Source organism: Syngnathus floridae, chromosome 9, assembly GCF_059516105.1.
Source record: "Syngnathus floridae isolate MCC-2025c chromosome 9, RoL_Sflo_1.0, whole genome shotgun sequence".
Taxonomy (NCBI): Eukaryota; Metazoa; Chordata; class Actinopteri; order Syngnathiformes; family Syngnathidae; genus Syngnathus; species Syngnathus floridae.
Window position 1 is genome coordinate 9,398,748 of NC_142421.1, and position 13,694 is coordinate 9,412,441.

General features: G+C 37.1%; 1 protein-coding gene across 5 annotated transcripts in view; it reads right to left on the minus strand.

Annotated features, from left to right (window-relative positions):
* Positions 1 to 13,047, minus strand: part of macrod2 (mono-ADP ribosylhydrolase 2) — a 280,346-nt gene extending 267,299 nt beyond the window's left edge. For 2 of the 5 annotated variants that reach the window (XM_088384941.1, XM_088384936.1), the window contains exons 1-3: positions 12,741 to 12,945; positions 10,202 to 10,306; positions 9,666 to 9,779 (exon numbers count right to left, since the gene is read on the minus strand). In XM_088384941.1, the coding sequence (XP_088241067.1) occupies positions 9,666 to 9,779; positions 10,202 to 10,306; positions 12,741 to 12,777 (256 nt within the window). In that variant the 5' untranslated portion in view covers positions 12,778 to 12,945. Of the gene's footprint in view, positions 1 to 9,665; positions 9,780 to 10,201; positions 10,307 to 12,740 lie in introns of all 5 variants that reach the window. The other 3 variants (XM_088384939.1, XM_088384940.1, XM_088384938.1) reach the window with 3 other exon arrangements.
* Between the last annotated feature and the right edge of the window lie 647 nt (positions 13,048 to 13,694).

A 13,694-nucleotide genomic window follows, 5' to 3' on the forward strand; every position in this document is an offset into this window, starting at 1 on the left:
AGAGGGCATAACGTGATCTTTTCTTTCTCCAACTGCTTCAAAACAGTGACATGACTTCTTGTCCTGTTACACCTGTCTGTACAACAAACCATAGGTGGTAAATAGTCATACTAATCTAAAGTATAGCAGCATATTATGGAATTTGTATGTAAACAAGAATGTTGATATGCGTTCAAAAATAACCCAAATTGGGTCAAAAAATAATCCAAGAAACGTTGTTGTTCTGTGGCTTGTTCATTTGACTACTTTTGGGGTTATTTATTGCTTTATATTTATTTTGACTTGGCTTATTTTGAACTGCTTTTAAAGTGTGAATTGCAAATAGAATTGCTATAAAAGAATATTACTTTATTGCAAGCCATATCTTGAGAAACTCTTAATTGTTTAGCTCATTAGGAATAGCAACTATTCTATAAATAAATGTGTAGCGGTGTTCATATTAGCAACAATGTTGGAACAACCAAAAGGCAATTTTTTTTGTTCAACGATTGAAGCACCAGAGCACTTCACATGCTTTTTGTTGGCTAACTATATTCAGTAAAAGCTTTAATGTTTCTCTCCCACTTTGATGTGCATCCTTTTGGGGCCATGAAAGAAAGTTGGGAAATGTGCAATGATAAACAGCCATAAACATTTGTCTAATTTTACTTAGAAGCTATTAGTGTGTCATCTTGAGAGGTGCTTTCACTCTCTCTCAGTGAGACTCTTCTCATCTATAAAACATGCAGGTTATGCTGAGAGGTAGCCATAAACTTGCCAGTTTGATCATTTAGCAAAATATCCAGGGAGTTCAGTTATCAGGTGTTCATTTTCCACTGACTAGCCTCTTGCTGCTGTCTCGGCAGGGGGGCACATTACTTTGCAGTTGTGAATGAGGAAAAGAAATTGGTGAAATTTTCTCTTGCAGTAAATTGATTTTCATTCCGTCTATTCCATTGTATACAAAGCAATGACAAAGCATTTCATTACTGTCCAGATGCTCGACATTGAATGGTGTTTTTTCACATTTTGTTGTTCAAGTTTTGTGGAAAGTTCTGACAAAATAAAGAATAATAAAAAACAGTTTTCGGTAGTTAATGAAAGAATAGAAAACAAAATTAAGCATTGATGACCACAGATATTTTTGACGATGCCATGTGATTGAATATAGTGTTGACTGAAGCAATTTGTTTCTGATGAGCGCAAATGAAGAACCTCTGGTGTTCTTTGGAGAAGATTTTTATGGGCATCCCAGGCTATAAAATAGGAAACCAACTAAGATTAGATATCCACTGCAGTCTAGTGTATTTTTAAATCAACAAAACTGCCCAGCCACCGGGTAACTGCAGCGGCTTGAGGGTAGACATGTACTGCCTGATTATCTGAGGAACATGGGAAATTACATCTGGTGATACACAACACACTCATCCGACTCCCATGCCTGTCGTAACTTCCTCCAATCTCTAGCTCTTCATCTTCTCTTCCTCACTTGGAAGCTTTCAGAGGATGCCTATAAATATAACAGTCACTGCATTGTATTTGGCCTATGACAAAAAAAAAAACCAGATTGCAATCACAACAGTCCTTGGTCAACCTGCTTCAGGCAGTAAGACAATGATGGATGTTATCTCCAAGGCTCAAATAAAAATAATGGTAGCTACTAACTATTTACAACAACAGACTTTAGCCACTTGAGATATAATTAGCTTCACAATCAGCCAGAACATAAAGCGGTGACCTAGATACAGCTTAAAGTACAGTGATTGCACTGATCAACAGAGATGGGGAGAGAAGATGAATTTTTCACTCAAAGGATAAAGTTACTTTAGAATATGACTCAAGTAAAAGCAACAAGTAGTATGATTAGAGCACAGGTGTCAAACTCAAGGCCCGGGGGCCAGATACGGCCCGCCACATCATTGTATGTGGCCCGCGAAGACAAATTGTGCATCAAATTCATGTGTCATTACTAGAATTGCAAATTGTCTTCACTTTTAATAACCGGTTTTTACTCGTCTTATTTGAAAACGAGTTATTTGTCAGTTATTTTTGTAGCTTTTACTGTATATAATATGAGGTGCTCATACAATTATTTGGGTTGACGGTCATAATGGCCCTCCGAAAGAAGCTATGACTACAATGCGGCCCGCGGAAAAAAAATGAATTTGACACCCCTGGATTAGCGTAAGTACTCAGGTACTGAGTAAAATCAGAATTTTTATTTTATTACTTTTAATCAAAGTATGAACACTTAAAAAACGTAAAGGTATGCTGAATTGAGATTACTCTGACACGTTCATAAGGGTAGTTAAGTAATGTAAATGGAGTTTGTTACTTTATTCAGGCCATCTTTTACGCCATCCATCTTCTCATGGTTCAGAGAGATTTTTTTGTTTTGTTTTACCATCTTATTCAAACCTCACTGACCGCATTGGGAATTCTGATCCATCACAAAGGCTGTGTAGTCTTCGACTTATTGGAAACCTTAATCTACTTTGTTTGCTCATGGACGGGGACGGAGATTCTATTAGAGAGAGATTAAATTGTTTCCATGGCCAGCTGAGGCATCAAAGGCCAACCAAATTGCAACCTCTGAGTTGAGTGGGTTTCTCTTAAGTCACTTATTTGTCAGTTTAATCATGCTAATGGCAGAAGCCATCATCCCATTATGGTGCCACAGCTGAGTGAGGTTAAACAAAATGTAGGTTGTTGGAGGTAGCACAATCTCCAAGTCAAGTATCACTGCTGTCTGTGTGTACATGACAACAAATCATCAGCTTGTCTATAGCTACTCTTGAAGCAAACCTTTGAACCCTTTTGCATTAACGAGTGCATTATTGAAACGCTTCTTGACTTATTGAAAATTCCTGGCTGTCATGTGTTATGCAAATGACATCTTGTCAAACTAAAATTGGGTTGGCTGTCTGGGGAATTTTATAGAATGTAAATCAAGGATGGGTAACTTGAATGATGGAAGGGGCCAAAAAATGTATTTCGTGCTATTGAGGGAGGGGCACATAGGACCACACACTGCCTGACACAAAAACACAATTTGAAATGTGTACAAAACGTGGTTGTTGTTTTTTTATTGAATCAACGTATATCATAGTATATTAATTTTTTTTTTCGTAATTTATTCGTCAATGAATGTATAAAAGATCCAGCCTTTGACAACAAAGGGTTTGAATATTAAAAAAATAACCAGAGTTGTGAGCAAATTCAATATTGGATAGGTAGATATTTTTTCATTATCAGGATGCAACTCAGAGTGTGACATGCCTATTCCTGCTGTAAATCATGCCCAGTATCTGTAAATTCTTATGCAAGCCACAGTCATGCCAGCAATACGTAAACACCACTTGCAATTGAATCATGCATTACCTGCTTAAAGAAAAACATCTCAATGCAGTTACTGAGGTCATTTTTCCATAAGAGTAAATGATAGTGCTCTTTAGTAGCCATTAGTCACTAAAAAATACTGACTTAGCAGGAAGATCACTCAGAATTAAGTCAATCAAGCCTAATAGAGTCATATCTTCTGGACCTTTCTCAGACATGGCACTGTTCATCATAGCCGAGAGAACATTGACGTGTTTCTCATTCCACAGAAGGAAGCACTTTATCTATAATGACTCCACATTCCCTAAGCCCTACAGTAACCACACAATCACTTGTGTCAACAGAGGAAAATCCATTTCATCAGGATGCCCAGTCACTGCTTAGCATCCATGAGGACAACAACTGTGCAGCCAATATGACCCGAAGAGCTGTTGGTGATTATTGGCTTTCGTTGAATTTGCAGGGGGTGGGTTTTAGATGGAGAATGTTCAATTAAAAGGTCACCTCATCACAAACGTACTGCATCACCGCAGCAGGGACAAACGAACAAAATACTGGAATACTGGAATTTTCAAAATATTCAATATTTTCAATAACTGAAGCATCATATCATAATTTAAATTAATCAGTGCATGTCTACATACAGTAACCTTAAAGAAAAGTCAGCAGTCACTGCAATCTTTACTCAAATCTATTCATGGATTTATTCTAATTTCAAAACCATACAGTGAACTCAGGACAATCTGATGCATTAATTTTATTTAATGACAATTAGGTAATCATTACACTCATTGATGCATGAAGAAACTTGCCAATTAGCTTTTACACAATTTACAACCTGAAGGGAAAAAAAATAATTATGCCACCTTAAAATGCACTTAATATACTTTTTCAACGGATTCATTCACAGGAACGTAGCAGGTATTAAAAAAAAAAAAAACACACAACACTATACTTACAATACACAATTTCAGACACATTATATCCAGACAATGAGATGGCAGTCAGAAAAGAAACGTCAGACCTTTTTCCTCAGTCTTGCTTCAATAAGTTCACCTAACATGCCTCCATACTCATCTCAGAGAAGAATGCAATATTTTATCTGCATAACTACAGATTGATTCAATGGTATGTTGGGGTGATGGGGTCGCTACCAGGGTGTCACTTTTCATCCAGAGATTAAGCATAAAATGAGGTATGGAGCTAAAATTGGAACTACTTGGTTTAATAAAATATGCAGCATCTCAGTATTGGCTATTTCTTAGCCTGCTAAACATAAACAGGAGCTGACATTTTAAAAGATCTTCAATTTTCTATTTATCGCCTAAAACACTTCTAAAAGGAACAGCGAGAGAAAGCAGAAAAGGAGAATTGATACAGCTGTGCCTAAGAAGCATCTCAGCCACCCTTTGATAAACCAGGTCTTCTGTTGGACAAGTCAGTGAAAGCTGGGACCACAGTGACCCCTTCAGGCACCTGAGCAAACACCATTTCAAGTCACTGTTGCTGCACAATTGGAGGGATGTACAGGTCACAGATGGTCACATCCACCAAGCCCCTTCTAACAGTGCATGCATAATGAATGTATCATAATAAAAATGGTGTTTAATGGCTTTGAACTTTCTGCCCACCGGGTTCTGCCTAAAAACTGCAAAGCCACTCGGCAACCGTTGTGCCTGGTGCAGAGACAGGTACTGTCACATCACCTCTGGAAGATGGGAAATTACATCTTGTGATAGACAGCACACAAGATTCCCTCCGCGTCATGAATTCCTCCAATCATTTTCTCAATTGTTTCTGTCAAGATAGAGTTTTAACAAATATGACATTTTCCTCTCGAACCCACCCTACAATATTCTTTGTCTCTGCTAAACTGCATCAACCATGATTATCTTTACGAGAGCACTGATTGAGCATCTGTAAAAGAAGCAGGTGCCTATTAAAGCGTATCCTTTCCTGTGCGCATCACAACGTCAAACAAAGAGTATGTAAATCCCTACCGAAGCTAAAGACTGTTGTGAACGGCTCAGATTGCAAGGAAGAACAAGATATTAGTTGCAAAGATTACAAAACACAGCAGATGGCAGACTTTACAGAGTATGCAAAAGCATTAAGGTTACAAATTTAGGGCATTTCATTTTACTGTGGAATTTGTATTGTCTTATCGCAAAGTTGAAACTGATCTGAGGCAGTTTAGATACGCTTTTTTTGGATACTTCAGAGACACTGCATAACTTGTGCAATTTAAACTTAAAAATCTGCATGCTCTTTTAACGTGGTTTGGTCGTTATTGGCTAAATTCTTAAGGGGAGAAAACAGCAGCTGGTGTGTTACCCATGATCACATTTCCAAGTAGATAGAGGAGGAAGCCCTGATTGGACAGTGTATCTGCATTGTGATCTCTCAGCACTGACACGATTAACTGGACCTAGAACAGGACCCGATGCAGCGCTCTACCAGGGTCATTTCACTGTTCAGCAGAGCAGCAAGTTCTGTGAAGGCAGAGGCCTGACCTTCTATTATTGTGTGACAAGTGTGTGTGTGTGTGTGTGTGTGTGTGTGTGTGTGTGTGTGTGTGTGTGTGTGTGTGTGTGTGGCGGGGGGGGCCTTATGTATGATTCACACATTGTGAATTTTGTTTTTTGTGAAATTGCAGTGACAGCCACATTAAAACACTTGTATACCAATTACTAGTTCCCAGTTAATCACAGAAAACCAATACTGTATCTAAACTTGAAAAAAATATATATATACTTTTTGGGGGTATAGTTTGGCTGGTCCTATGACCTACACTCAGGTGTCACTTGTACGTATTAGTCCAAATTACAGCTTGAATAGGCAGGCAAAATCCCTGTCCCCTAATCGTGTTGACTTTCTGTGCAATAAGGACATCTTCTTTCCACCTCCGGTAATGCACCAAAATTATAGAATACAGAAGGGGAAGGAAAAAAAAAATTCTAGACAGTGGAGTCAGTCCATAGTGTGACCGCAGACACTGCAGCCTAATATTGTCCAAAGACTTTCACCATGTAGGCGGCTACGGAAGAGCCGCCAGCCCAACAGAATTAAGGGAGCATTAAAAACCCAATGGCTCCAATAATTAAACTTTAACAGTGGACATAAAGCAAACTGACACCCTCTAAAAGCTGTAGGCAACCACTAGAAAAGTGGGAGCACAAGGGCTCATAAAATTATTAACCTTTGTAATTCATTTTACACTGCTGTTTTGACTAAAAACTTCAATACATATAAATGACTACAGAATATTTCTCAAGAGTTCCAGGAAAAACTGACTGCTGAAATAAAAAAAATAAAAAATAGCATAGTTTAATTAATGCATTTAAATTAATTCATGAAAAAGGGTGTCAGTATACTTTCCACAAAGCAAAGTCCATCTGGCTGAACAATAATTTCTTTTTTTTTGGGAATATTAGTATTTCCACCACAAAACCAGCAGTAGCAAATCACACGCATCTACTCCAAGTTAAGGAAATTTAAGCATTTGTCAAGGGCCTATTAGGTATAAAAATACATATCTATGTAAACACAGACGACCATGATTCCGAATGCCATGTCACCAAGTCCTCAGGGTAGCTATTTACATAAAAGATCACATGTATTAGAGTCAGCCAACAGAGCAGTCTGCTATTCCCATCTAGTAATTCAGCATACATTATACACCACTCATTTCATTCAACATCAACACGACTTAACATAATGGCTGCGTGTGTGTACGGATCATTGTGAAACAGTGAATAAGAAGGTTAAGAAAATACTCTTACAACAGGGACGTCAAACCAGCAAAAAAAGTGTTTTTGTTTTTTCAAAATTAGCTAATTAAATGTTCATCAACATCTTCACTCAAAGGAATTTGATTTAGTACAATCATATCATTCATTAAATGCCTCTATGTAAGGTTAATGTAATAGGCTTGTACATTTACATAGGTCAGGTGATCACTCATGAAGTGGGTTGAAAAGACAAGTGTGGATGCCATCATTTATATTTATAAAATAGAAAACACAGGCAAAACATAGGAAACCTTCTGATTTTTTTTCCCCATTTATTGCACCTGTTGCATAACCTGCTCTGTATTCAACTGAAAGAATAAAAGACAAAAAGATGCACTGCATTAAAAAAACCTTGATAATCCCATCGCACAAATGTGCACACTGTTGAAATTGGGGATATGTTCAGAATTTGCCAATCACATTCCAACCAACGTTAAATCAGAGCACGCCAGCCAACATTTAAAGTGGCATTAAAAATCCAAGTGTTCTCGTCGGGTTTTCCAAACATTTTTGTAGTCACATCTGACAGCACAAGTCATGAGTTCCCATTGTTCAAAACTATCAGTCAGGTTACAAAACAAGTTCCACATTTACCAGAGAACAAACTGAAGGCACTTTAAGTGGCGAAAATATGGAACAACAGTGTGATGGAGATCCAAACCCATATTACCATGACGCACTTCAAATCCAAACCATCGGGCTATTTCCTACCATTTCCAAATATGGGAAAGCTTGTGCTGCGTCCCTGCAATTTGTCCCAAGGTGAACATCAAGAAAAGCAAATACAGTGTGAAAAGGCCTTTTTGGTACAATAAAACCAGGGTTGAACGTTTTTTAGCCTTATTTTCAAGGGTAAGTTTGACACAAGCCACAATGTTGCTCAACAAAAGAGCATCTTTTCTACAGTCAAGCATTGTTTTCTTTCAGCCAAAAACGTGGGCCTTCATCAAGTGGGAGGTAACTATGAACAGTTCCAAAAATACCAAGACTACCACAAAACCTTCAGACTCAATATAATGAAATGCCTACGACTAGGACATACGAAATATATACAGGGTTGATCAGAGGCACTTAAAACGGGATCAGGCATGACAACTGCCTTTTGACATCAGTTTGAAAGCCGGTCAGATCTCCAGTTATAAGAGGGTGTACACACTTCTGCAACTATCTGTATATTTTTACTTTTCCTCTCAAATAATTATTATTTTTTCCCTTGATGGAGTTGTACATGTTACAGGTGGAATTACTAGTGGAAGGAGTTTTAAAATTATTTATTTGGTTTCATTTTGTTTTTGTTTTTTTGATTGCACAAAAACCTGATCGATTGATGAGTCAAATTAGGTTTTAGGAATTATTATGGCCAATAAAATAAAGTAAAAGTATGTCAAGGATTTTCAAAAGATACTTGAAGTTCAAAGCGGAAGAACGTATTTTCTGTTCAAAATAACTCACTTGTGTATGTAGATGATAAACTAAAAGAACACTTTCATTAAAATTTTCCTAAAAACAAATAAATGATAAATTTGAGTCTGTTTTTGTAAACAAATTGTCAGAATGAGCAGTTCAGAAAACATGTGGATAATTTGTTAACATTTTCCTTAACACTCTTAAATTAAAACAAACATAAAACACAAAATTATTGTTATTTCTCTTTTAAAAATCATACTATGACTCAGTGGACCTCAAATAAGGCTGTATCCAGGAGATATTGAATGCTGTTACATAGCAACGTGTTTATATAAAAAAATAAAAAATAAATAGAAAAAAAGCACAGGAGTAGCAAGTCTGACACATCATGTAGGTTGTGAGCAGACAAACTTTAGAACATTGCATAAGTCCAGTACTAAGTTGAAAACAAATCCGAAATGGGCTTATTTTAATTTTTTCTTATTTGCCATTATCTAACTTCTGACTGCTAAGGTCATTCTCTCACAGTAAGAAATCCTGCCAAAGGCATACGCTAAAGGTGTATGGTGTACTAAACAAAAAGCATGCTAATTTATATTCACTACAAACAAAAACTTAGGGTCAATTGCCCTTGTGATTAACATTTCAAGATGAAATTCATGTTAAAATTAATCCGACCTATTGTTAATTTTGAATATAATCAATCAATGAATCAAATACCTAATGTGAATTTCTCCCATTGAATTTGTTAGACAAGATCAAATTGAAAAAAGTACCGAAACAGTGAAAAGTTGGACATGTGCATTGGAAGACTTAAACAAGGTCAAAGTTAATTCGCCTCTAAAAGTTATTGTGCACTTTAGGTTATCCTGAAATCCAAATAAATTTTGAGTAGTGCAGTAAACCACCACATACCTCGTCAACCACCTCGCCTACTCGCTGTTGTGCTTAGGTCAACATAATATTACTTCTTCGCCACTATCTCGAGGCAAATTGGTATGTAAAAATGAGTTGAGAATTCTTAACTTAGACAAAAGTTGCACTTTGTCACATGTTGGCGTCCAACACTTTTAGGGTAGCTGCAGCATGTTGATAAATAATGCATCTTAAGGCATGGAAGCAACCAGGGTCAAAGGTCAGAGTACTTACCAGCATTGACAATTGCATCCACCTCCAGGACAGTAATGTCACCTTGATAGAGAGATACTTTGTCATTCAGGCCGCCTCCACCTGTCAAAAGCTTCCCATCTTCTTTTCTATCAGCTAAATAAAAATAGATATATCATCTCACCACGATATATTAGGATGACTTCTGGTGCATGCACAAATTTCAATTATGCAATACAGTGCATTTTTGAATATGAAATCAAGTGTACAGTTTTGTGTGTGGCATTTACTATGAAGCATTGTTGGTCACATTAACTTTGAAAAAACTGCCACACGGGATAATGTGTAATTCGACCACAATTAATAATAAGCTGTGAAGAAACTCCACAAGTTAACTTAGCTACAATCGAATGTTCTCTGACTGTATATCAAGGGTGGTCCACACCGTTATGGTCATTATCTAATCAAAAAAGTAACAGCATGTTTGGTCGAATTGTCTTCCTCACGGCCTGTTTATTGGCAAGTACTGTAATGCAATGTGTGTTGCTGGAATTTGAGCAACAAGTGTCTTCTCTTACAGTAGTTTTCTTCTCTCCAGGTTGGAATCTTGTCCAGACCTATATAATCTTGACAACGATAGCCCTCCTTACGTCTCTCATCACGGTCCATGCGGAGAAGTCTCTCTGTTAAAAAGAAACAGTATTACTATGAGACTGTAAAACTGCGGAACTTGTAAGGACTACATACTGTCTTGTGATATCCCTGCTTATCCTTTCATTTTAAACACTGCTTGTCTTTAGTTTACCTGTAACCTGGAGCCTATATTAGTAGCGAGAGGTAAGGCACACCCCGGATTGGTCAGGGGATGTAAAACAAACCAACCATGTGAAATCCCAGTCACACCTAAAACACTTCAGAGTCTTTAATTAGTAACCTAAAATGTTTTTGGACTTGGAATAAACAGACTAGTTAGATAAAATGCACACAGTTAGGCAGAACATGCAAAACCTGTACAGCAAGTTTATGGGCCGATGAACCCAGATACAAACATTCTAACCATAAGGCTGCCTCTTTATTTTTTCTTCAGTGATGAAATTTGTTTCAAATTATACACAGGGCTATACTCCAACTGCCGTCTTTATTGTTTCAAACATTATTTTTTACTTTATTTTCATAAAGTTTTCATATTATTTTGTAATAGGATACATCAAAGTAGTACCATAAATCAGCATGCCATGCACTAAGGAAGAGAGATATTGCTTGGTAAATTATAATATTGCCCCTGAGCAGTTCAAGGGCATTTCAAAGGGGCTCAGGAGGAAACTAATATCGACCTGATAACAGTCCGAATTTCCATATTTTTGTTTATTTGCCTTTCAGGTGTTTTATTTTCCCCTTATTACATTGCCCTTATTTTAATAACCGATTAACCTGTCAAATATTTATGGTGGCCCTGAAGTGCAAATCACAAACACAAAAAAAGCAAACAAAAAACACAAAAAGAAAAATTACAAATAATGAAATTGCTAATCAAAAATTCCTATCAAAAAGCAAATAAGCAAGAAACAGTTATCGCAAACAAAATAAGCCATGACAAAAGTGACAAAGAATATATATATATATATATATATATATATATATATATATATATATATATATATATATATATATATATATAGGTAGATATATATATATCTACCAATACATACATTTGAGTCATATTGAAACCATAGACACACTTCTGACTTATTCCTCTTTAGCAAAAAGATGGCCACCATTCAGGCTGCCATGTTTTGGTACTCACCACAACACTATACTTGTTTATTTTGGTATGACTGGATGTCTAAAATGATCAAAGCATAAAAGCACGTCTTTAGCCTTTCAACAGATTTTTCTTTATAATCATATTAAATTGATAATGAACTTGTGAAACTTCTTTGACACTTTAAGGCCTTTATCTTCATATACACCAGTAACCTATAAGTAGAACAGGTAATGGATGAGCTCAGAATATGAAATGTGATATTCTTCATTATTACGCTGCTGCCTGCTCCAGGTAGAGATCCCTCGAATTATAATTACCTTGACAGAAAGGAGGGGTTATAAAAAATACACCTAAAAATAGCCACATTCAACATAAATATTTAACAGTGAGGTCAGGATCATCAAATATTTCCAAACGCAACCAAATAAAAACAAGGCATCACCTGGTCAGGTCCTCTTCAGTAAATTCCTCAAGCAGCACATGTACATTATCCATCCATGTGTCCTCATTAACATTAAAGGTGAGACTTGTTGCTCATGTACATAAATGACAATTCACGCTCATATTCAAGGCAATACCAAATCTTCGGTTAACCTGCTGGAACAATGTGAAAGGAACCTGGACTCACCAGTGCATGCAAACTCCACACAAGGAGCCCAGAGTCAAATCCCCAACATCAGAACTGTTAAGCATTTGTGAAAATAACTGGCCCACCATGCTACTGTGAACAAACCTACAATTCATAGTAAATGTTTTTATGTAGGTGGTAAAAAACTTTGTAGAATTTGTTGCATCCATTGACAATGTAGATTGAAGCAGCACTGATTTGATAAGCAATTGCAGGTGCACCTGCACTTGACAAGCATGAAAGTTAAAAGAAACTGCATTATATAATCAATATTTTATATTTTCACGAGGCACCAATGATGCACAATCTTGCAAATTATAAAACATCTGTGGTCTTGCAGTCGCTTCAATGTTTGTCTCAAGCAACCTTAGCACATGTGCATGTTAGTGAGCATCACACGTCGCGTCGGTTTCTTGCAGCGGATCTTACTCCGACAGGTGAATGACAACAAAAGCGGTCCTCTGGATGCAAGCTAAATACGAAGTAGCCTGGGGAGAGTAGACAGTGTTGATTTCAATGCATTCACACGCAAGAACAGTAGCCAAACAGACGCATCCTCACAGCATGCGTGCACTTAGTGTGATTCGTGCAAATGAAAAGTAGTTTGGAGCCACAAGGGGAAACAATAAGAGTGCTGGTCCATTTTTCATCATAATAGAATCTACGCTGTCTGTCAGCCATGAAGAGCAGAAAATTCCACATTCCTCCTTAAATCAAGCCTTACCTTTTTCAGTCTTCCAGTCCTTTTTCTTTTTGCTCATGCTGCCGGAGTAATTGGTCTTCGAGAGGTTGATTTTTGACTGTGGCAAACCCAGGCTCACTGTGAACGGTGCGCCGGGGGGGTAAAATAGAAATGCAAAGTATGACAGCCTTTAGCCGCTTCTCTCACCTGTGAAGCTGTCAAATATCTACGGTGCTCATTCGGCTCAACCTACCGTGATTGCGGCGTGAAATAGTGTGTACGATTCGAGATCATCTGAATGGCTGTCAAGAACGGAAAAGTGAGCTTGTGGTTGGTTGAATTGTTGAGTCAATCATGTGCTCCAGACCTTTGATTCGTCATTTCTACTGGGTTTGCGAAGTCCTGCAAAGCCTGTCAGTCCAAATATATTTTACTGGCGAAGAATGTAACAATTCCTACAAATTAAGTTTTTTAAATATGTGTTTGAATAAAATATGATGAATCACACAAATGTATATGTTTACTGTTATTGACACCGCAGTGCACATGATTGTAAAACTTAAATCCACTTGGCAATGCTAACTCACTATAAAGTAATTAATAAATATTTGATAGGTCCCACATGCCCATGGTAAAATTAAACAAGTGCAATTTAACCATTTATTAATCACAATTTATCTAAAACAATGACTACGACATATATGGACACTACTGTTAAATGCAAACGATGAGTCGTTGTTAGACCTAACACGACTAGAATTTCCAAGGAATAAAAACCTTTCCTGGACAAAGGATTTGTCGCGATTTTTGAGCGGATGCTGCATTATTCTCCTTGCACAGTTGAAATAAAAACGCTAGATGGCACTGTTGCAGTGAGTATGTCTGTCGCTCATCCTCTGTCACATGACATACAACTAGTACGTATATCAAAGTGGTTCACAAACTTATCACAGATAAGCAATTTTTTTTCTTTTTTTATATATATATTGAGAGACA